Source organism: Peromyscus eremicus, chromosome 7 (genome assembly GCF_949786415.1).
Source record: "Peromyscus eremicus chromosome 7, PerEre_H2_v1, whole genome shotgun sequence".
NCBI classification, from domain to species: Eukaryota; Metazoa; Chordata; class Mammalia; order Rodentia; family Cricetidae; genus Peromyscus; species Peromyscus eremicus.
The window spans coordinates 108626694-108650495 of NC_081422.1; the positions used below are offsets into that span (position 1 = coordinate 108626694).

The 23802-nt window shown below is 46.3% G+C and overlaps 1 protein-coding gene across 2 annotated transcripts in view; it reads left to right on the plus strand.

The window, feature by feature from the left end:
* The window catches only part of Osbpl10 (oxysterol binding protein like 10), a 244759-nt gene that overhangs the window by 114902 nt on the left and 106055 nt on the right, over positions 1-23802 (plus strand). Inside the window, exon 4 of one of the 2 annotated variants that reach the window (XM_059268825.1) lies at positions 11798-11989. The exons of the other annotated variant lie outside the window; for it this stretch is intronic. Within the exon in view, the coding sequence (XP_059124808.1) occupies positions 11798-11989 (192 nt within the window). The remainder of the gene's footprint in view (positions 1-11797; positions 11990-23802) is intronic. 2 annotated transcript variants of the gene reach the window in all.

Here is a 23802-nt window from a genome sequence, read left to right on the forward strand (position 1 = left end):
GGTAACTAATGTATCAAGCCAGTCTCCTGTTTATTCCTGCCCTGTGAGGAAGTGCCTCAGCCAGAATGAGTTCAGGTGGAAGGCAGCCTCTTAGCATAACCATGGACTGTGTGTGAAAAGGACAATTGAAACAGGAACAGGAAGATGGACATTGTGGGACGTGCCTGGAATTCCCAAAGCACTCAGGAAGCTGAGGCAGGAGGTTTGCTATTAGTTCAAGGTCAGTCTGGGCTACCTAGCAAGATAATATCTCAAAGGAAAATTTGAAAGAAATAGGAAGATAGCAGTGAAGGGCTTGGAAGGTTCTGCGTGACGGCATTTTAAGGAACAATACCTCACTGATACATGGTGTAGAAGGTCTGTAGATCCCCTGTGGCCGTCCACACGGAGCTAGTAAAGTGGCCCTGTCCAGAGCCTCCGAGTCACTGGCAAATTTGTGTGTAGGTGTGTGAGCATGAGTGTTCATCCGGGTGCACACACATGTGCATGCGTGTAGGGGTCAGAGAACAAACCCTGGATGTCATTCCTTGGGTGCCTTCCAATTTTTGTTTGAAGAAGAGTTTCTCATCAGCCTGGAGCTCCAGCAACTAGGCTGGCCGGCCAGTGAGCCCCAGAGATCCCGATTCTGTGTCCTGTCTCCCATTGCTGGGTTCTCAAGCACTGGCCACCATGACTGGCATTTCACATGCATTCTGGAGATCAAACTCAGGCCTTCAGACCTGTGACAAATTCTTTACCAACCGAGCCATCTCCCCAGCTCCCCAGCAGATTTCCTACCTATATCTCACTGCAGCAGATCTGGGATTAGTGTCGGTGACATCTGCCTGGATGCTACAGGACTCTGTCTACAGCCCGAGTATGTTGCTCATGGAGAATTTTTTTTCTTTCTTAGCACGACATATTTTGACACAGAAGTAGGGGAGTCTCTCTGAGCTTCAACACGTGTGCCTGAGCATTTGGGAAGGAGATAATGATCTCTAAGCAGACAGGCGTGTCTTCTGTCACAAACGAGTTATCGATTCAAAGAAAATCAAATTTGCTCTCTGAAGCCATCTGCCTTAGAATTGCATTGGGCTTTTCCTCCTCTTGGCTGGCTTGACCCTGTGGTGGGAGACTGTGGGAGACTGAGGCTTAACCATAAAACAGAATCCTCTTTGTCTCCAGTGGCAGAGGGAGCGGTTGTAGGATTCCTGGGCATGCATTCGCCTTTTGTTCCGTGATTCATTTCTGGTGTAAAATACCTTCTGGGTCGATGATGTGAGACAGGAGGAGAGACGGAGGCCCATCTCCAGAGCACTGCTGATGCAATTTTGCCATGAAAATGACCCAGTAGAGATGATGCACGCTGTGTAGACATTCATAAATTGAACGAAAATAACAGTTTAATATCTGAATGTGGTACTGAGGAAAAGCTTCCTGGAAGCCACTGTTCTAATTGGCTCATCACTGGCCCAGCTGTCTGTGTCGGCTCTCAGTGATCCCAGCTGTACAGGCCCACCTGTCAATGGTCTGTAGTTCTCAACTCAAGACCTAGTGGTACAAAGGCTGGGACTGCAAGGGCTGGGGATATGCGCAAACTTAGCATAGTCGAGGGCTAGACACACCGGCCCTCCAGCTCCACTCTCAGCAAAATTGGTCTCTCCCACTTATTGCCTCTCTTACCTCAAGGCTTGTTCTGTGCCTTGCTTATTTCCTTCATTACACAGCTCCTCTTCTTCAAACGCACTGGGGGACTGGTCCCAGGGCCTTTGCAGTGGTCGACTCACTCCCTGGGGTGTTTGTCCTTGGAGAGCATAGTACAGTTCTTGGTGGATTCTACCCTATTCTTTTTTTTTAAGTTGTGTGTGAACACATGTGGGTGTGCACGCATGTGTTTGCATGTACATGTGGAGGCTCCAGGCTGATATCTGGAATCATCTATCATTTTTTACCTTGTTTATTGAGGCAAGTAGGATGTCTCAGTCAAACCCATAGCTCACTGTGGTAGTTTGAATGTAATTGGCCCCCATAAGCTCGTTGGGAGTGGCACTATTAGGAGATGTGGCTTTGTTGGAGTAGGTGTGGGCTTGTTGGAGTATATCACTGTGGGGGTGGGCTTTGAGGTCTCCTATGTTCAAGATACACCCAGTGTCTCAGTTCACTTGTGGGATCAAGATGTAGCTCCTTCTCCACTCTCAGCTCCTTCTCCAGCACCATGTCTGCCTGCATGCTGCCATGTCCCATCATGATGATAATGAACTAAACCTCTGAAACTGTAAGCCACCCAATTAGCTTTTCTTCGTAAGAGTTGCCATGGTCATGATGTCTCTTCACAGCAATAAAAACCCTATCCAGATCTAGTCTTGTTAGCCAGTTTGCACTGGGGTTTCCTCTCCTCTTCTTAGGCAGGCGACCGCACTCACATGACATTTATATGGATTTATGGGGATCTGAACACTGAGCCTCATGCTTGCAGAGGGAGCACTGAACCACTGAGCCACCTTTCTAGCCCCGTCATCTCAGGCTTGAGCCAAATACTGTCTTCTGAAATCTTCTGTGGCCGCCAGTGAGACACTGAGCAAGCTAACTGTGGCTATCAGTCATTGCTGCATGCTGTAATATCTAAAAATAACCTTATGTTTGACCTGTGGACCTTTCTCTTTGGAAAGCCGTTTCTACGAGACTTGTCATTTTGTTTTTTGTTTCTGTTGTCTACAGTGCAGCCTGGCACATAGAGATGCTCATCGAATATGTGTTTAATCCCAGAATAAAGTGAATTAGCTAGGGTTGTACCAGATGATAGTCTGGGACATTTTGTGTTTATGTATAATTAGTTTTGGGATACTTTTCCTGGGGAGATGTGAACAAAGGTATATCCATTTCAGGCAGGGTACTAAAAACAGACCAAATCAATGATTTCATCGAACCCATCTTTGTGAACCTATGAGTTTATAGGATCTAGGGAGGGGTTACTATAGGAGCATGGTAAGGCGTTATCCACAGCATGGTGAAGAGTTACCCACAGCATGAATAAGGGGTTACTCACAGCATGGGTAAGGTGTTATCCACAGCATGGTGAGGGGTTAACCCACAGCATGAATAAGGGATTACTTACAGCATGGTAAAGGTTACTCACAGCATGGTGAGAGGTTAACCATAGGATCATGAGTGAAGAGTTACTTACAGGAACATTTTCATTTTCGTGTGTGTGTGTGTGTGTGTGTGTGTGTGTGTGTGTGTGTGTACATGAGTGTAGTGACTAAGGAGCACAGAAGAGGGAGTCAGATGCCCTGGAGCTGTGGTTACAGGTGCTTGTGAACTGCCCAACATCGGTGCTGGGAATTGAGCCCAGGTGTTTTATGAGAACACTATGCATTCTTAACCACTGAGTCATCTCTCCAGGCCCAAACAGTAATGTTTTCTGAATGTATTTTTCAGGGCAGGGGCAGTGGTTAAAATTGAGACTGGGAGAGATCATTACTAGAGTTGCCATATTCATAGCACTTGAGAGGCAAAGCCCCGTACTAGTGCCCACGGAGTAATTACTGTCTAGGTAGACACAGTCCTGGCCTGGGGTGCCAAGTCATCATCCTCTAGGGAGGCCATAAGCTGGATTTCTGGTCAATATCTAGAGTGGAGTGAGTGGTATGCCCTCTTGTCTTTGATGTCCATAAGCATGTGATCCATTAAGCTTGACTTATGCTTATGAATAATTTCTTAAAAAAACAGCTTAAAAATCCTAATGAGCTGATTGCTCAGGATCTTGAGAATTAGTATGCTCTATGAGACATGGAATTGTGAAGTTCCCCTTTCCTGCACGGCTAGCTCAGGCATTAGAGAGGGAGGATGTAAAGACTTATTTGAAGGTAACTCACCTTCAGTGAGAAGCCAGCCCCTGGTCTCATTTCCTTCCAACGGCAGCACCCCCAAAGTTAGGATTTAGATGTACAAATTGGGCATGTCCTTGTTAGCTGTAACTGTCAACTGTTGTCTGGGGTCACCTGGGAAGGCACATGAGTGGAGCCAAGCCTACTGTTGGTGGCACCATTCCGCAGACTCTTTCCAAAGCCAGCTAGGCATGTGTGTGAGCCAGCAAACAGCATTGCTCCAGGGTTCTGCTTCAAGTTCCTGTCCTGACTTCCCCCAATGATGGATTGTCATCTAGAAGTATAAGCTGAAATAACCCTTTCTTCTCCAAACTGCTACTTGTCAGGTGTGTGGGGGTTTGTTTGTTTGTTTGTTTTTTGCAATTGAAACATGAGCTTTATTCTGTTTACAATTACTTCACAGTAGAACATGCTGTTTCTTTAATCCCTGCTGCGATCATCACAGAACTGTTTCCAGACAGCGAGGCAGGGCCTCCAGCTTCTCCCAGGTCATGGGGGCTCAGAGGAGCGGTGTTTGGTTTTTAAATCGTAACAACAGATTGAAATTATAACGGGGAGGGGCACCAACATTTAGATCATACCGTGTGTGTGTGTGTGTGTGTGTGTGTGTGTGTGTGTGTGTATTCACTGTAACTTTGTTAATATTTGTATCTGATGGGGTGAGTCCCTTCTCCTCCTTTTTCTAAGTTAACTTGTCTTTTTATGAGTGTTGGTTCTTTAATTCATAAAATAAGCTCACTGAATTGCTAAATTAAAGAGTCCTGGTAGGGTTTTCATTAGACGAATCACAGAATGATTGGGGGGGGGTGCGGGGAGGAGGTGGCGCCTGCCAACCTCACACGAGGGTGTCCTGTTGATCACCTGGCATATGCAATTCCATGCTCTCAGTTCTTGACTGACTTTCCTAGATGGCAATGATGTTTTTCTTCCTAAAGGTCTTGGGTTAATGCCTGTATACTATAGTTCTTCCTGCTCCTGTGGATGACACCCTACTCTGTACTATATTTTCTGCTTGGCCATTCCAGGCACAGAAGGTTGCTTTTAGCTTTTCTAAATTCATCACCTATCTGGCCACATTGTAGGCTCATTGGTTTTATAACTTTGAAAAATGTTTTTACAAGTATATATCATACCAAACAGTGGATTTCATTATGACATTTCCATGTGCATTCATAATATATACTGACTATATTAATCCCTCCATTACCTTCTCCTTTCTCCTTTCTGCTAGTTCTCTCCCTCTTCTGTAATAATCCCCTCTTCTAGTTCCCACCTTTCCCCGCTCCCTCTCAACAGGTTTTATACACGAAAGAACGCCCACTGATATTTGTCCAAGTCAGTCTCACTCACTTGGCATGGTAATCCATTTTCTTGCAAGTGACAGTTTCATTCCTTTTAGGGATGAATAATATCCTATTGGGTATGTACACATTTTCTTTCTCCATTCAGTTGTTGGTGGGCATCTAGGTTGATTCCATCACATGGCAATTGTGCATGTACAATTATAAGTGTGCATATGTAAGTATCCTTGTCGTGGTCTGGTTTGGTTTCTTTGAATGGATGCCTCAGAGTGGCACAGCTGGATCACACGTTAGTTCTGTATTTAGGTTTTGGGGCACCTCAGCACTGATTCCACAGTAACGTCACTAATTTACATTCCTCCCAAGGGAAGTCCAGCCTCCCTTCCGGAATCTTCCCTACTATCAATGGTAATTTGTTATTAAGATAATCTATTATCACTTTTTCTAGTCATCTCACTGTCCCTCCGTGGGTCTGATTCACAGAATATAAATATCCATAGTTAGTGGTACTTGGAAGCCTGGCTTTCTCACTAAGGATGGATTCTTCACATGCTGCTTAGTATTATATACACTATCTGCACATTTTCTCGTTTCCTTCTCCAGCTATCCAGTGAGGAGACAGGCTCGCTCTTTAGAAATAAAAACACCTAGGCTCCTTTCCTAGGATACTCAGCTTGTAATGGATAGAGCCTGGGTTTGTCTGAGCTGGCCATCACCTGGGAATGTGCGTTCCTTCCTGCTTCCCTCACTCCTCATGGTGTGAGCTGACTTTCTAGACAGTGTCTGAACGGCGCCTGGATGTGACCCAGTGCTGTGGATCTCAGTTTTTCCAAGTGGGATATCTGGTACTTCTCCCATTGCTGTGACAAAGACACAGCACTCTCGGTTCAGTCTCTAGCCTGTGGGATGCTGCTGCCCACGCTTGGGGTGGCTCTTCCTACCTCAATCTAGGAACTGCCTCACAGACATGCTTAGAGGTTTGTCTTCTAGAGGGTTCTAGATCCTGCCAAGTTGACAGTCAATATTCCCACCACAGGGAGCTTCCACCCCTGAGGCTTGGATACTTTTTATATTAATGTGATACTGATTGCTTCCCCCTCCCAGCATACCCTCCCTCCTTGCCAGTTTCGTTAGTGGGTATGTGAGGGAGAGGGAGAGCGAGTGCTTGAGAACATGCCTTTTGCAACTCGAGAGATTAGGAGTCAGTCAAGGATGCAGGCGAGACCCAGCTGTGTGTGATCGTCCCCGGAGGCCTAGGCAGCTCTTAGGCATCAGTCAGTGCTTCCTTTCACCTGGCTGCTCCATCTTGGCGCCCATCACCTTGCATCAGGCAGGGCCTTTTTTTTTTTTTTTTGAGTGTAGGGATGCAGGGAGCCTGCTGAACCTCTGCTGGCAGGATGCAGGGGCGTGATTCTTTTAGGGAGCCATCACTCTTGACTCAGAATTTTCCAGATGGCTTGCTTGGCATTTCTAGTTGCCCTAGTTGAAGTAAATATTTGGAACGAAACCCTGCTATGCTGTCCCCAGACTGTTAATATTTGATTTTAAATTAGTAGCAGAGATCCATGTTTATGACATTTACAGACTGAAGGCTTATTCATTTATAGCGGCTGTAATTTGTTAGCTCCGCTGCCACACATCCCTTCCTCCTTGTGTTTACCCATGAGATTTATCCAGTGAGACTCTCCATCATATGTACCCTTAGAGGAAGGAAGCCCTGTGTGAATGCAACCACGAGAATCCCAGTTAATGCGATAGTGGAAGGTGTTTGTTTTTGGTGTTTTCTTTTTTCCTGCTTCAAACTCACTGTGGATTCAAATGATAGCCACTGAGTAAGTAATGATTTGGGGATTAGCCATCCCCAGGGGAAGGATTTGGCCTTCTGGGTGAATATTGTTGTGCAGTTATGTTGATACTGGGCAAAGGTATCATGAACTATGTAGCTGTCTTCCTTTCTAATTTTTTTTTTTCAAATAAAAAGGTTGGGGTATAAGGTAATGGCTCCTGTGGTTCATTATGATCAAGATAGATTTTTGAGGCAGGATCTCATATAGTCTGGACTGGCCTTGAATTATTTTTTAATTATTTTATGTGTGTGCATGTATATATTTATATATATGTGTGTGTGCGCGCATGCACATGTGTGTAAGTATGTATACATCCTGGTGCCCATGGAGACTAGAAGAGGGCATTGGATCCTGTGGAACTGAAGTTACGATAGGGAGCCACCACGTGGGTGCTGAGAACCGAACCCAGGTCCTCTGCAAGAGCAACAAGTGCTCTTAAACACTGAGCCATCCTCTCTTCTAGCCTCGAATTCTTGAGCCTCCCAAGTGATGAACTCCTTCATTTTCGCTGAGTCTTTATTTCTACTCACAATTTAGCAGCATGGGGCTGTAGCTCAGTTGGTAGAGTACTTGCCTGGCATGTAAGAAGCTCTGACCAGGTCTAGGACAACACACACTGGACGTGGTGGCACATGCCTATGGTCCTGCTGCTTAGGAGACGATGCATCAGAAATTCAAAGTAATATTTAGCTATACAGTAAGTTTGAGGCCAGCCTGGGCTACATGAGACCCTATCTCAAAAAAGAAATGAGGGGTACATCTGTAATTGTTTCATTTACACATGTGCATGCATGTGTGTATTCTGCAATTCTGATATCTCACTACTGGCCATATAAACATTAAATTATGTTTTGGGTTTCACCACCACGTTGATCTTATGGAAAATAAGAAAGTTAGTGGTTGCTATGATTTTGTACTAAGCATTTTCTTAACATTTAAAAAAATCAATGCTCCCTTCACCGATCAAGTTTTAAATCATATGAAGAAATGGACCTGGGCTGTTAGGCTGGGTCTGTGCTAAGTGCTTTGTGGACACGATGTAGCTTCATCTTCACGGTGGCTTTTAAGGGTCAATATTATTATTCCTCTTTTAAAGATCAGGAAAGTGTTGCTTAATGCAAATGCTTAAATAACTCAGCCAAGGTCACATGGCTGGAGTGAAGCAGAGCTGGAAAAATCAAACTTGTCTGCCTGTCTTCACAGCCCAGGGGAAATCTGCCTTTTGTTGGTCTAGAATACGCCTTCCAAACAATCTGAGTGGTTTTCTTAAAACTCTTAATACTTAGGCAATTTACCATTGTCACAGGGCTGGGGAACTTGCCTCTTTCCTCCTGCACACTCCAAATGAAAAGATGGAATGGAAAGAATGGGTGGTTCCTAGTCTCCATTTCCCCACTTCTCTGCACATAAGGCAATCTCAGAGCCATACACAGGCTCCCACTTCTCTGTCTTTTCTGGTTATGTGCACACCGGACCCAGAGAACCTAACCAAACTCCTTTGGCATTTCAGAGTGACCCAGAATTCTGATTTCTGCCCTGGCTCCCACCCCACTTCCCGTTCTCTTCATTTACAAAGTGCCTGCTTCCCAAGTCTGAGGTCCAGCCTGTGGGGAATGCCCAGTGGGATCACCCTGTCATCTGTTCCCTTGCCTCTTATTGTCCCCAAGTTCAAGTTCAGGCCATCTTTGTTGCTGTGTGTGTGTGTGTGTGTGTGTGTGTGTACCTGTGTGTGAGTGCACCTGTGGGTGTGTGCATCTGTGTGAGTACACCTGTGTGTGCACTTGTGTGTGTACACCTGTGTGTGTGTGCACCTGTGTGTGCACCTATGTGTGAGTGCACCTGTGTGTGTGCACCTATGTGTGAGTGCACCTGTGTGTATGCACCTATATGTTAGTGCACCTGTGTATGTGTCCACACGTGTGTGTGTTCCTGTCTGCAGAGGACAGAGAAGTTCGTGGAGTTCCTGCTTTATCTCTCCGACTTAATCCCTTCAGACAGGTCTCTCACTGAACCTGGTACTTGATCGTTTTGGGTAGTCTGGCTGCCCAGCAAGCCCCAGCAGCCTCTCACCTCTTCACTGTGCAGCGCTGGGGCCGCAGGCACAGACCCCTACACCCAGCTTTCAAGTGTGTGCTAGGCAGCTGACCTCAGGTTCTCAAGCTCGCACAGCAAGCTTTATGCCCGCTTAGCTCTCGCCTCAGCCTCAGGAGCTCTTTTTGCGGAAAGATCAGCTTGTTTTTACTGCTTCAACACTTTCCAGCTGTATTCTCAAATTGGCATCGTTTTTCTTTCTTTGAGACAGTGTCTTATGTAGCTCAGGCAGGACTCAAACTTTCTATGTAGGCGAGGATAACCCTGAACTTTTGATCTTCCTGCTTTTACTGTCTAAGTGCTGGCATTAGAGGTGTGCACCACCACACCACTTGGTTTATGTGGTACTGGGGACCAAAGGAGTTTGTGCATGCTAGACAAACACTGCCAACCAAGCCACACTTCCAGCCCGCCCCCAAACTGCATTATTTTAAAAGTGTGTGTATGTCACTGTTGCTATCTATATGTCTTTTCATTAAGATTTACTTTTATGTATGTGTATGTACATGTGTCTGTATGAATATTTGCCGTGAGAGTGTGCAGATGTTCATGGAGGCCAGAAGAGGGCGTTGGATTCCTCAGGACTGGAGTTACAGGCAGTTTTATGTGGGTGCTAGGATCCAAACTCAGGCCCTCTGGAAGAGCAGCAAGGGCTTTTCACCACTCATGCATCTCTTTATGTCTATGTGTCTTACAGCACTAGCAACCTTGGGTCTCTGACATTTCCCAGTAGGGATACTGCTAAGCACATAGTAGGTTATTTAGTAACTGTTTACTTGATAATTGTACCACAGAAGCTGGCATGCCACCCATCTGCTTTTTCTCAGGCTAAATGATGCACAGGTGGCAGAGAGGATGTAAATGTCCCATGGAATTAAAAATCTGTGAACAGGCAATGCCTTCCCACGGTTCAGAGTGAGATGTAAAAGGCTGTATAGGAAGACGTCCCCTTCCTTCTTTGCTCTCCCCGTCATGTCTGGCTCTCAACAAATCCACTTGATAAGAGTGTGTATCTTTACATTTTTTCCCTGGGTTTTAAAAGGAATGCTTTTCAATAATGGTGAAAACGACTCCCAAATTTTCACACAGAACGTGGCATGCTGCACAACGGCACTGCATCTTGCTTCTTACAATTAACTATACAACTTAGAGATTTGTCTTCAAGGTCAATGACTAGAAGTCTTTTTCAGTACCCGCTTACAGCTCAGTATTTCATTATGTAACCCGCCTCACACTGACAGACTCGGAGGCTGTTAACAGCCTTCACCATGAAAAGTACTGCTGCAGTCATTAATGGGGACTCGTGAGGTTCTGCCTGTGTCAGGTCTGCCTGGAGGACAGATTCCTGGGGCTGCAGTAGCTCAGAGAGAACCTTAGGAGCTAAGCTGCTGACTGTGCCTCTTGGGGACGCTCCTTTATTCACACACCCTGGGGTCCTGTTGACAACTGTGTGCTCAAACTTTTGAATGTTTGCCAGTATGATGGAGGAAACATGCCGTTTAAATTTAGTTTTGGGTTTACTATTTTCTTGTGAGTACAGTGGGACGTATTTTTTGGTACAGCTTGGTACAGTTTAAAGGGTCATTAATTTTTCCATTTTGTGAACTTGATTCCTTGTATCTTGGCTCATTTAATGAAAATATACAGCTTTACTTTTTTTTTCCCCTAGTTTTTTCACTTAACTTTTCAGGTGGTAATTATGGTTGGTTTGTTTCCTCGAAGTTTGTACTTTTTAGGTGGCCGAATTTACCAAGCAGTCATTCTTTTATAGTATTTGGATTTCCAAGTGTTGGGCCTCACCTACATGTCTTCTCTGTGTGCTCTTTTCCTTTCTTTCTTCTTCCTTCTAAACCTCTTTGATCCATTTGGAGTCTGCTCTGAGAGCTGAATCCAGGTTGGTTTTTCAGATGGCTGCCACGTTCATCTACATTAAATTGAAGCACCATCTTTACCACTGATTAGCAGTTTGAATTCCATGCCACTATAGGGTGGAGTTAAGCGCTCGCTAACACCTGAAGTGGAGAACTTAGTTTCATACAGCAAACATTTATTAAGCACTTAACAAAGTCAACAGTTGATGTTTGCCAGGCTTTGGGATATAATGACAAGTGTGAGTGAGTCCCTGAGCCAAGTAGCCGGACAATGAGTATAGTAAGCGGAGAGTGTGGGAGAGCTAGGGAAGGGCTTCCCAGACCAGACCACGGTAGGGTTAGAGTGGAGGTTCAATGGAGGTGTATCATCCTGGAGGGGAAGGGCTTCAGGGAGAGGAAGTAATGAATGTGGAGGAGACCCTGAGCCCATGGCGCTGGGGAGATGACTCTTCATGGCCACAGAGAAGGGCAGGAGACATGAGAGATAAAAAGGATAATTCCTATGCAGTATCGTTCATTTATTTTTTGTTGAGACAAGTTCTCACTATAAAGCCCTGGCTGGCCTGGAACTCACAGAGACCCTCCTGCCTCTGCCTCCGCCTCCTGAGCGCTGGGATAAAAGGCTTGGGCCACCATGCCCCTTGACATTATCCTTCTTCAGTGGGTCCTTGTGGGTTATGGACACAGAGTGTAGTTAGACCTCCCCATGCCTTCATCCTTCTAAAGGATCAGGAAGGAATTCAAGAGCTCCCTCATGAAGAAAGCAACAGTCACGTTCTGCGGGCCAGTTGCTGAGCTTTGACACCTGTTGCTTGTTCTAGACTACTCCAAGTTCCCGAAGCCGGAGTCTCACTTTGCTCCCCCATGGAACACCCAATTCTGCGTCTCCCTGTAGCCAGAGACACCTCAGTGCGGGGGCCCCCGGTGTTGTCTCAGTCACGCATCACAAGTCGCCTGCAGCTGCCCGAAGAGCCAAGAGTCAGTATTCCGGCCAACTTCATGAAGTCAGAGAGGTAGGCCTTGATCTTACTAGGCTACATGGACCCTGGGAGTTGGGGGCTGTGGCGGTGGCCCTGGTAACTCCTCTTCCTTCTGACCCTGTATAGAACAGAAGTAAGCCACATGCTTGCAGCTATTCTTTCTGGCACGAGAACATAGTTATGGTTATTGCTGTTTTGGTGGCTAAGTGAGAAGACCTCCACCCTAGCTCAGAAAGCAGAAAAGGCAAGCCCGTAGAAGGGTGGGCTGAGATGGAGCGTCCTTGATTGAAGTCTGCTCAGAGCTAAGATGAGGTGTGCATGTGAGTCCCGAAGCATCCCAGGGAATGGTTGGCGCTCAGGTGGTCCTGATGCTGACTTCATTCTCCTTTGGAAGTTCCTGCTTCCCCTCATGTTAGTGGCTCTGAGCCTCACTCTCTGCAGTTAGAAGGGAGTAAACAATAAGCCAGTGTTGCCAGCCACGAGGACCACCTAGAAGCTATGTGATGAAAGAGATGCAAGAGTTTGCTGGGTTTTGTTTCTGAGACAGGGCCTCATGTGGGCCAGGCCAGTCTCAAACTTACCCTATTAGCTGAGGATGACCTTGAACTTCTGATGTAACCTTCCTGCCTCTGCCTTGAAGTTCTGGGATTGCAGGTATATGAGGCCGTGCTCAGTTTTATATGGTGCTGGGGATTGAACCCAAAGCTTCCTGTCCAAGACAAGCACCCCTCCAACTGAACTACATCCTCAACCCTGATGTTTGTTTTGTATCTTGTGAGATACCCCTAGGAAGCCATGAGATCCTTGATGTTCATGTCACCTTTCCCAACCCCAGGACAACTGACCGTGTTAGTGGGTGGAGCAGGTTCTGGTTGCCTGACTCTGGACAGGTTCTGAGAACCATTGACCTGCAGCTCACCTTGCTGTCCCAGGCCAGCTTCCTGTCTTCTTGCTGTGGCTGCAGAACCCTTGCTTTGTCTTGTGGGAGGATGGGCCTCACAGATGTTTGAGGCCTGCATGGTGTTTTGCTTTTTACATGTCAAAGGCAAGAAAGTGTTGTGATCTCAGACTGCCTCAGTCTGATTCTGGTCAAGAATTTTCTGCATCAAATTTGTACATTTATAGGAAAGACTTTTTCTTTAAAAAATAGTTTTTATGTGTACATATTCCCATATTGCTCAAAAATGGAAGTATAGAGTTGGAATTCTATTTAAAAATGTTTGTGCATGTGTGTGTAGTGCCTATGGAGGCCAGAAGAGGGCATTAGATCTCCTGGAACTGAAATTACAGACCATTGTGAGCTGCCATGTGGGTGATGGGAACTGTACCTGGGTCCTCCACCAAAGCAACAAGTGCTCTTAACCATGGAGGGATCTTTCCAGCCCCTATAATTTTATTTTAATTTTCAGAGAGAATGCTCGCTGTGAAACAGGTACCCTGATGTGTAGGCAAAAGTGGCTTTTAGCTTAGTTGTATTGTTACATTGGTTGATATATGGATGGTTGTGTCTATCTGCTCATATTTTCATAGATTCTTTTCAATATACTGTCACAGAAGAGTGGAAACCTCCAGATATATTCCAGGTAGAACAATGTGCTGCTCCAAGGTGCTGCACTATGATCCAGGACAGCTTTGGCAGATTGGATTCTAAATTCTTTTTTTTTTTTCATTGAAATTTTTATTTCATCTGTTTTTATTTCTCCTCAGCATTCACGCACGCACGCACGCACACACATACATGTATACATAGTGACAAGGTCTCATATAGCGCAAACTGGCCTCAAGCTTAATATATAGCTGAGGATGACCTTGAGTTTTTGATCCACTTGCCTGAGATTATAGTCATGTGCCACTGCATCTGGTTTATTTGGTGCTGGCAATGGAACCCAGGCTTCAAGCATGCTGGCTGAACACTCTGCCAACACAGTAGCTTCCCCAGGCCTCCTCAAGATGTTTTTATGATAGAGATTTTTTTTGGATGGAGATTGAATCAATGGCCTCCATGGGCTACACAAACATTTAACCACTGAGTTAGATCACAGATCTCAGGCTTGAAAATGTTTAAGGCAGTTCAACATTGTATCATTTTGTCACCGACAGTGAATCTTCAGTAGCTCCCCAGGTAGAATTTTTGTACAATGTGTGCATTCGTTACACTTTTGTGACTGGGATTAAAATACCACAACCAAAAGAAATTTATAGAAGATTTTATTTTGGTTTAGGGTTTAGGGCTAGAGTTCATAATGGACTGAAAGGCATGGCATGGTGGCAGGGCCAGGAAGCTAGACAATCACATCTTTATCTGCACACAAGAAGTGGAGAGGGGGAGAGGGGGAGAGGAATATATACACTGGAGAGGTGGGGGAGGCAGGGGAGGGAAGAGAAGAGAGGAAATGGGAGAGGAAGGAGAAGAGAGAAGAGAGGAGGAGCAGGGAGAAGGGAGGGGTGGAGTTATGAGCCCTCAAAGCCCACCCCTAGTGACATACTTCCTCCAGCAAGATCTAAGGGTTCCATAGCCTCCCAAATAGCACCACCAGATGTTTAAATTCACGAACTTCTGGGAGATATTTCTCACCCAAAGCACCACGGTGCATGGTAACATTGCCTTGTTCTTGTGTAGACCACATTGCAAAGTATTTTCCAAGTCCTTTGAGACTGTAACCTTTATGTGGGGGTGGGCGGGGAGGCAGCTTGGCACAGGGGCACAAGCCTGTAATCCTCACACTTGAGAGGTTCAAGTAGGAAGGTGGTGAATTCCAATCTGCCTTGAGTAGCATAGTGAGAGCTTGTCTCAAAAGATCAAATGTATGAATAAATAGGTAATAAATAAATAGAACACAATTTAAATTTCAGGTGAAATATTCTCATTGCCATTCCTGTGTGGTTCCTGTGACCTGGGATGGCAGTACATGTCTTAGATCATTGCTTTTGCATGTGGATGATCTTGTTTGCCAAAATATTCAATTTAGGCGATAAGAATTTTATTTTACTTATGTATACATGTTTATGTCTGTGTGTGTTTGTGCACAGGAGTGCAGTTCCAGAAGAGGCCAGGAGAGGTCATCTGATCTGAATCTCAAATTGCAGGGGTGGTGCTGAGGACCAAACTCAGGTCCTCTGTTTTGACCTTAGCCACTCTTAACCACTCTTAGCCACTGAGCTAACTACCCTGGCCCTGAAAATTAATTTTAAGTAAGACTTGAACTAAGATGGAGCTTTGAAAGCTTCAGCTCCTGGCAGTCATGGTCACCACTATTCTGACTGGAGAGTGGGCCATTCTGTAGCATCTGCTGATCTTGATGTCAGCAGTTCCGCCTTGAAAACCATCCGAGCACATCTCCTCACTAATTCTCATCTATAAAGGCCTCTGCTTTAAAAATCACACCGAGTTTATCGCCAGTGTAGCTAGAAGAAAATGGAATAGCATTTTAACCCAGCTGTACAGGGAAGATAAACTTCTGACCACTGAAGCAATGGTAAAAAAAAAAAAAAAAAATCATCATACCCAAGATAAATGTGCCAGCATATCAGAAGAATAAAAGAAAAATAACCCAGCCAAAGGCAATGGAATAAATATTAAATGGAATGTCATAGTGAAGGTGAAAATAATGGGGTAGTTTAAAAGATTAAGTGGTTATAATCTAAAATATAAAGAATTGAGTTACCAGAGGTTAGAGCCCAGTGTCCTCACGGGAGAGTGTTAGGAGAGATGAGTGGAAGGAATTCATGACGTGACATTGACATAAAGAACAGGCATGTTCTCAACACCAATTTGAGAAATGAAAAGTAAGCTGACTTTATGGGGGAGTTTTCACCACTCTGGTTGGCAGTGTGAACCTGGGAGAGCGGGGGCCTAAAAATGTGGTGACTGAAGTCTCACGCAACAGCCAGCTTTATTCAGAGCATCAGACAATTTATATTCTGAGGGTTAAGAGTCACATGAGTAAGGTGTTCAATCACAAGGACAAGTCACACATGGTCAAAACATGTTTTTCCGTAGAAACATATGAATAACAACAGCCGGAGTAAATACACTCCTATCTGCCACACCTGGGGGTGGTTTACAAGTGTGTGAAGTTTCCAAAGGGCGAATGTGGACCACTGTAGGGAACACCTCCTTTGCTGCTGGAGCGGGCCTGAATAGCCAACAGGTTGCCGAGCACTCGCTAAGTCAACTAGGCTGCCCAGAAGCTCACAGCAATCCTCCTGCCTCTTTCTTCCTAGTGCTAGGGATTATAGGCGTGTATCTATATAACATCTAATTTTATGTTATATATATATATATATATATACATATACATATGTATATATATTGAAGGCTGAGTCTTATTTCTGGTGTCTTTTGGGCACAGTGTAGTAACTGGGCACATTGGTTTGTCAGATTTACCTGTGATACCTCCCTGTAGCTGTTAGAATTCTCTAACAATGGAAAGTGGAGGCCTCCAGGGGTTGCCTAGGTAACCCAATCAGCTCTAAGAGAGGAGAACCCTGGTGATGATGCCTAGGGCCATCAAGCATTTCTTGGTTCTCTGACTGGGTTACATTGGTGAGTATCTAGTCACACAAATGCGTGATGATGGGGAAAGGGATGTTGGTATGGACCTCTACATATGACTCTGTAAGTATTTTATAAGTAGAATCTAATGTATCTCAAAAAATTGATATGACTCCTTAGTTACCCAAGCATGTGATGGTGGAAACATGATATTCATTGTGCTTTAAAAGATTTACTTATTTTATTTTATGTGTATGTTTTGCCTGCACGTATGTAATGTATATGTGTACCATGTGCTTGTGGAAGTCAGAAGAAGGTCTTGACAACCCTGGAACTGGAGTTACAGGTGATTGTGAGCCACCATGTGGGTGCTGGGAATCGAACTGAGGTCCTCGGTAAGAGCAACTAGTGCTCGTAACCACTGAGCTATCTCTCCAGCCCTGTCATTGTACTTTTTGTTTGTTTGTTTGTTTTTAATTGAGGTTGGGGGAGTGCGGAGATGGCCGCACAATTCAGAGTATTTGATGTACACTTACAGAGACTGGAGTTCAGGTCCCAGCAGCCCTGTAACAAGTTAGATATGTCTGCGACTCCGATTCTGAGGGCACAGAGGCAGGGGGATCCCTGAGGCTTGCTGACTTACAGCCTGGCCAAGGAAAATGTGAATCCTAGACTCAGGGAGAGAACCTGCCTCAAAGGTAAAAGGTGGCGTACAATAGAGGACATCTGGCGCCCTCTTCTGGCCTCCATTTGCACACACAGTTCTGACTACACTCACAGATACAGACAAACATATGTAAATCTTTATGCCCCGTATTTTGGTTGCCATAGTCTAGTTCATTGTAACAGGTTTCAACATGCCTTATATTAATTTCAATAGAAGTTTAGTTGCTACAGGTTCGGTGTGATATTGATGAAATTATGATTTGCTGGGTGATTTCTGAGAAAACAAAATTCAACCCGTAAATAGGTTCATGTTAACATCCACATGTGAACAGGTAAGCCAGTGGCCCCGGGGAAAGAAGCAAGCAGGCTCACCCACAGATAAGTTTCTTAGCTGTGTTGTTTGAACCTGTTGAACGGGTGGTGTGAAACATCTGTATGGATTTCATTAAGCATCAGCTTCCAGCAGCCATTTGTCAGCTACTGTGACTGACTCATCTTTCTCAACCTTTTAAAAGATGGATTTCTATTTTAATTTGTGTGTCTGTATGAGTGCATGCCCTGTGTGTAGGGGTATCTGAGGAAGCCAGAAGATGTCAGATCCCCAGAACTGGAGTCAGAGATGGTTGTGAGCTACCATGTGGGTCCTCTGGAAGAGCAGCTGGTACTCTGGAACTTCTTTTTTCTTTGTTAAGTTTTATTTGGCTTCCAGATCTACACTCTTGGGCCGAGAACTGTTGATGACTGGGCAGATAAACTGTGTGGGGCTGTACAATTTACCATGTTGTGGGACAAACCTTTTACAGGGAATAATATATGGAGATGTGTGTTTATGTGGTTCCAGTTCTGGGAGCATATGTGTTTCTTTGTGTAGTGGTCATGTCGTGTTTGCTCTCACAGGGACAGTCCCTTAATTAAGTTGCCATCTTTACAGATGGCTATTTTCTCAGGGTCCTCTTCCTTCAGGATGATTTGAGTTGGTCCTGGTTGGTGTGGCCGCAGTAAATGTCTGGTGAGAACCCTGATTCACGGGCAGTCTTTGCTGCAGAGGCAGCCGCTGTAAAGCGTCGTGCTAACACATTTTATGAGGTGCTTCATCTTAAGGTGATCTGGGCCGGCAAGAGGGACTTCAGACCATCCTGTCACCAGGGAAACCACAATCAAGACAGCACGTGCGTCTTCCCTTTGTGAGCAGAGCAGAGTGGCTCATTTAAATCATGCTCTGAATTAAAACTCTGCACTTTGGGACTGAATGAAGAGAAAGCACTGTAGAATGTACTTTGATTTTTTTTTTTTTAATTTGTGTTTTGAGATGGGGCCTCATAAGGCTCAAGCTGGCCTCAAACGTGTCAATGTAGCTGAGGACGACCTTGAACCTTTGACCCTCTGACTCCATCTTCTGAGTGCTAGGATTACAGTCATGTGCCATCATGCTTGGTCTATGTGGTGTTAGAGGTAGAACTGGGGCTTTGTGCATGGTAGACAAGCCCTCTACCAACGCCACCCCCCAGCCCTGTAGCATGTATTTTGGGTAGCGACTTGCCATTTCTACCTTATAGGCCAGTGAGATGGCTCCGTGGGTAAAGGCACTTGCCAGCGAGCCTGACGACCTGAGTTCCATCCCCAGAACTGACATGGAAGAAGAAGAGCACTGAGTCCTGCAAATTGTCCTCTAACTTTCACAGGTTTTCCGTGGCATGTCTCCTCCACATAAAATAAATAAATGTAAACAAAAAAACGGAAGAACAAAGAACATGGGCTTTCAGTGTAGGCCGGGGGATGAGAAGCTGTCTCCACACAAGGTGTGACTGAGGAGAGTCAGGAAAAGGCAGACTAGACTATTCCTAGAGGAGCGAGGGAAGGTGTTAGACACCACAAGGGAACTGACAGGACAGCTGAAAAGCCAGAGGAACAGGAAGAAGACTTTAAAAACAGTAAGTTTCATGAGACTCCCTGAGGGGCCGGGGGAGGGGAAGCCACATCTTAAAGGTCAGTGGGTGGTTCTGGAGAAAAGGGATGGCGGATGGCGGTCCTACCCGCAGGATGAGCGCACAGCTCTTGTAAGCTTTGGATGCCCTTGTGAATGTGTGAGAGGTGACGCCTCTGGTGTGTTGGGTATTCAATGGTGAAAGAAGGCCCACTTTGTCACACTCTTTGTCTAGGTGGCCTGTGCTGGCAGCCCTCATGAGAACACACCTGTTGTTTAAATTGAGCTGTTTGGGAGGCCTGATAATAAGGAACCGGGAGCCTGAGGCCACCATCCCCACAGCCCCTGAGGTAGGAGCCTAGTGGGAGGCAGTCTTGGATGGCAGGAGAACCAGATGGTAGCAAGATGGAAAGTTCAGGAGACAGGAGGTTCCTCTCATGCACAGTCACATGGAGAGGTAGCCTTGCCCTGGGCTTGGTGCCATCCTGTAATCCCAGCATCCAGAAGACAGAAGCAGGAGGGTGCTGAGCTTGAGGCCAGCCTGGGCTACGTAGTGAGACCCTGTCTCCCAAACAAAAACAAAGTAAATGAATGGGGAAAAGTGTCTGGACTGCTATAGTTTGAAAGTAAAATGCCCCTCCCCTGTGGGCTCGTGGGTCTGCACATTTGGCCCCACGCTGATGGTACTGTTTTGAGGTGGTGGGACCATTAGCAGCTGGAGCCTCGCTGGAGGGAAGTGATCAGAGGGCGCTGTGATTTTATAGCCTGACCCTGGTTCCTGTGCTCTGCTTACCCGAGGGTACTGAGCCCTCAGCTCCCCGTTCCTGCCGCTGTCCCTTTCCCACCTCGATGGACAGTGAGCCCCAACATTCCCTTCTTCCTTAAATTGCCTGTCAGGTGTTCTGCCACGTCAGTCCCATCTCCAGGACACCTCACGTTAACATCTGGATTGATGTTGGACTGCCAGGCCGATGAGGTCGAAGAGAAACACACGGGAGGGCACAAGAGGGCGAAGTGGGTGATGGGGCTCAAGGAATTTGATCCCACAGCCTAGGCAGTAGCCAGGCCCCAGGTGCCACATGCTAGATGTGTCCCTGGGCGGGGGCAAAAAGCTCTCAAGACCTTGGCTGCCTCAGCTCTATAGAGGTTTGATTGAGACTCCCCATTTGTGTCCCTCAGTCCCACGTGACTCTGGGTGCATGTCATCTTCCCATGAGGACTTGATGGATCCCCTCACTTGAGCAGGCCACCTGAGCATGGTGTGCGATAGGAATGGGGGTACCCCCAGTTCTAACCTTTGGGCAAGTTACATCATCAGGTCTTTTCCAGGTTCAGGAAAGGGTCCGGCAATTTTTCACCTTGATGGAGGAGAGCAAGGTGGCCGGGTTAGGGCAGGGTGAAGTGAGGCCCAGCTGAGTCAGTTGCTGTCTTAGGATGGAGGAGTCCTCTGGCTCCTCTGGGCAACTCCTGAGAGGCCAGGCAGGATGGGCAGAGTTGGGGAGGAGCTGCCTAGGAGCAGAGCTCTGGAGATGGTTAGTATTGATTGCTAACTTGACAGGATTGAGAATCAACAGGGGATGTAGCTCTGGCATGTCTGTGAAGGATGTCTAAATTAGGTTACTAGAGGTGGGAAGACACACCCTCACTGTTGGCAGCACAATCCCACGGGCTGGGGTCCCATGGAATCAAATTTAAGAAAGCGAACTGAACTCCAGCATTCGTCCCTTGATGCTTCCTGACTGTGAACTCAGTGTGACAGTCGCCTCCCGTTCCTGCTGCCATACCTTCCTGGCTGTGATGGACTGTGCCCTCAAACCCCAAGCCAGAATTAATCCATAAGTTGATTTTTCTCAGGCATTCTACCACAAGACAAGTAACCATTATTATCTTCCTCTTTGCCCATTCCACACTTCCTCTCAAGTGTGTCTGTCCATCCTCCAAGAGTCTGTCAGACAACCAGTCCTGACTGGTTGTCCAGTTTGTCAGGGACCTGCCGTGGATTATCTTGAAAAGCCTGTTGGGGGCGCTGCCATCCTGTCTGAGGTCTCGGTGTATCCACCCTCCTCACTGGTGACTGGAAAAGGAGAGGGAGGCAGAGGGGTGAATGAGGGCTGGCTCATCAGGTTTTGTTCCAGGGTCTCCACCAGCTTGCCCCCAGCTGAGCAGATCAGCTGTCTTGGCTGTATCTTTAGCTGGGGCCACTGGACTTGAGCTGATCTCCAGAGGGACCTTTTCTGAGATAGGCCACTGGGTTGGACTGATGGGAGCTGTGTGTGTTTTAAAGATTTATTTCATTTTAAAATTATGTGTGTGTGGGAGGGGGTGTGTGCGCATATATGTGCAGCACCTGTGGGGGCCAGAGGTGTTGATTCCCCTTTGGAGTTAAGAGGCAGTTGTGAGCCATCCAGTGTGGATGCTGGAAACTGAATCAGTTCTTCTACAAGAGCAGCAAGCACTCGTAATTGCTGAGCCATCTCTCCAGTCTTGAGCTGTGTATTTTGGGGCACAAGTAGGAGGTGTGGGGAAATGCTTGGCAGAGTTGATTGCTCCTAACAGGGCACAGAGCATAAGAGCCTTTCGACCACTTTCCTGTTGCTGTGATAAGACACCACACCCAAGGTGCCTTATAGAAGGAAGAGTTTATTGGGGGTAAGCCCAATGGACAGTTGTGGAGGGTAAGTCCATGAACATCATGGCAGGGTTTATGGCAGCAGGCAGGCAGCAGGTGGCAGGCAGGTGGGCAGGCAGGCAGGCATGATGCTGGAGTAGTAGCTGAGAGCTTATATCTTGATCCACAAACGTGAAGCAAAAAGCAATAACTGGGGAGGGTGTGAGCTTTTTGAAACCTAAAGCTCACTGCAGGTGACACACCTCCAACATGGCCATACCCCCAATCCTTCCCAAACAATCCCACCGACTTAAGACCAAGGCCATTCAAATGTATGAGTCTATAGGGGCCATTCTTATTCAAACCACCACAGAACCTAGATCCTAAACTGGTGGGATCTTAAAGGCGGTAAAGGTATGATGCTTGCTAGAGTGTTTTCTTGGAGTTTCTCAGATATTATAACTGAGGCGTGTGTGTGTGTGTGTGTGTGTGTGTGTGTGTGTGTGTGTGTGAGAGAGAGAGAGAGAGAGAGAGAGAGAGAGAGAGAGAGAGAGAAAGACAGAGAGAGACAGAGAGAGACAGAGAGAGAGAAAGACAGAGAGAGACAGAGAGAGAGAGAGAGACAGAGAGACAGAGAGAGAGACAGAGAGATTGATTGATTTGATTTGAGGAATTGGTTTCCATGGTTATGGAAGCTGTTGAGTATTGTGGTTTCTTTTATTGTTTTATTAAAAAATAAAGCTTGGGGGCTGGAGAGATGGCTCAGAGGTTAAGAGCACTGGCTCCTCTTCCAGAGGTCCTGAGTTCAACTCCCAACAACCACATGGTAGCCTACCATCGCCTATAACGAGATCTAGTGCCCTCTTCTGGCCTGCATGCGTACATGCAGGTGGAACTCTATACATAATAAATAAATCTTTAAAAAAAAATAAAATAAAGCTTGGGAGTCAGATATTAGGGAATGAACTTGGAGTTCATTCATCAAAATCTATGGAGTGATGGAGAAATGATCACCTGACCCTCTTCTTCACCTTCCCAGATTGAAAAGGCCCTTATATCTTTTTAAGCCCCTCTTTGTTCCTCACTGTGTCCCTATCTCCCTCTGAGTCCTCCAGAAAAAATCTGTGGTCCGCTTCAGCCAGCTGAACGTGGACTCTGTCCTCTAAACCAAGGTCCAACTCCATTGATGGTCTTGGAGCAACAACACACACAAATCTCCCACAACAGTTGAGAACAGAACCCACAGTTGAGCTGGAGGCTGGAGGCCTAGGGAAGAGGCTTGGAGGTATGTGCTGGCAAATCCCATACATTGCTTGGAGGTGATCAGTCTTGTTCCATTTCTGCCTTGAGTGGATTGATGAGACCCATGAAGAGCCATCTGCTTTTTTTATCTAACAATTTAAATCTTAACCTTATCTAACACACACCCTCACAGAAACACCCAGAACACTGTGACTATGTTGTTAATTGTCACCTTGACAGGGTCTAGAATCACCTGGGATGTGAGTCTCTGGGAATACCCCTGAGAGATTTTCTTGACTGTGTTAATGGAAGTGGGAAGTCCTCTGTCCTGTGGGTGGCACCATCCCCTAGCCGGGATCCTGGGCTGTAGAGGATGGAGAAAGGAGTTGAGCAGCATGCATACCTTCCTCTCTGCCTCCTGACTGGATGCAATGCAAGCTTCAAGCCCCTGCAGCCTCGACTTCACGGCCACGTAGGCCTGCACCTTGAAGTACGAGCCAGAGTAAACCCTTTCTCCCTTAATTTGCCAGTGTCAGGGTATCTTATCTTAACAGTCAAAGAAAAAAGACAGTGACTACTTATCTGGGCACCATAGGCCTGCCAGGTTGCCACAGAACTAAGCATCCTCAGCCCCCTTGACTGGAAACCCCCCCCCCCCCCCCCCCCGTGTCTTATTGCCATGTCTGTACCGTGTTGTAAGGTATCCACCAGAGAAGAATGCTTAGACATGGGTTCAAGGCAATTGAAAGCCTTTATTAGCTGGCCTGTGACTATAAGGAGTGTTTGGGACCTGAGTGCAGTCTCCAGCCTTTCTCAGGGTGAGCTGTTAAGCACAAAAACCACATCTGGGGTAGGCACACCTCAGTTACCAAGAGCAATTATCCAGAAGCGGAACTACAGGAGCCAGAAAG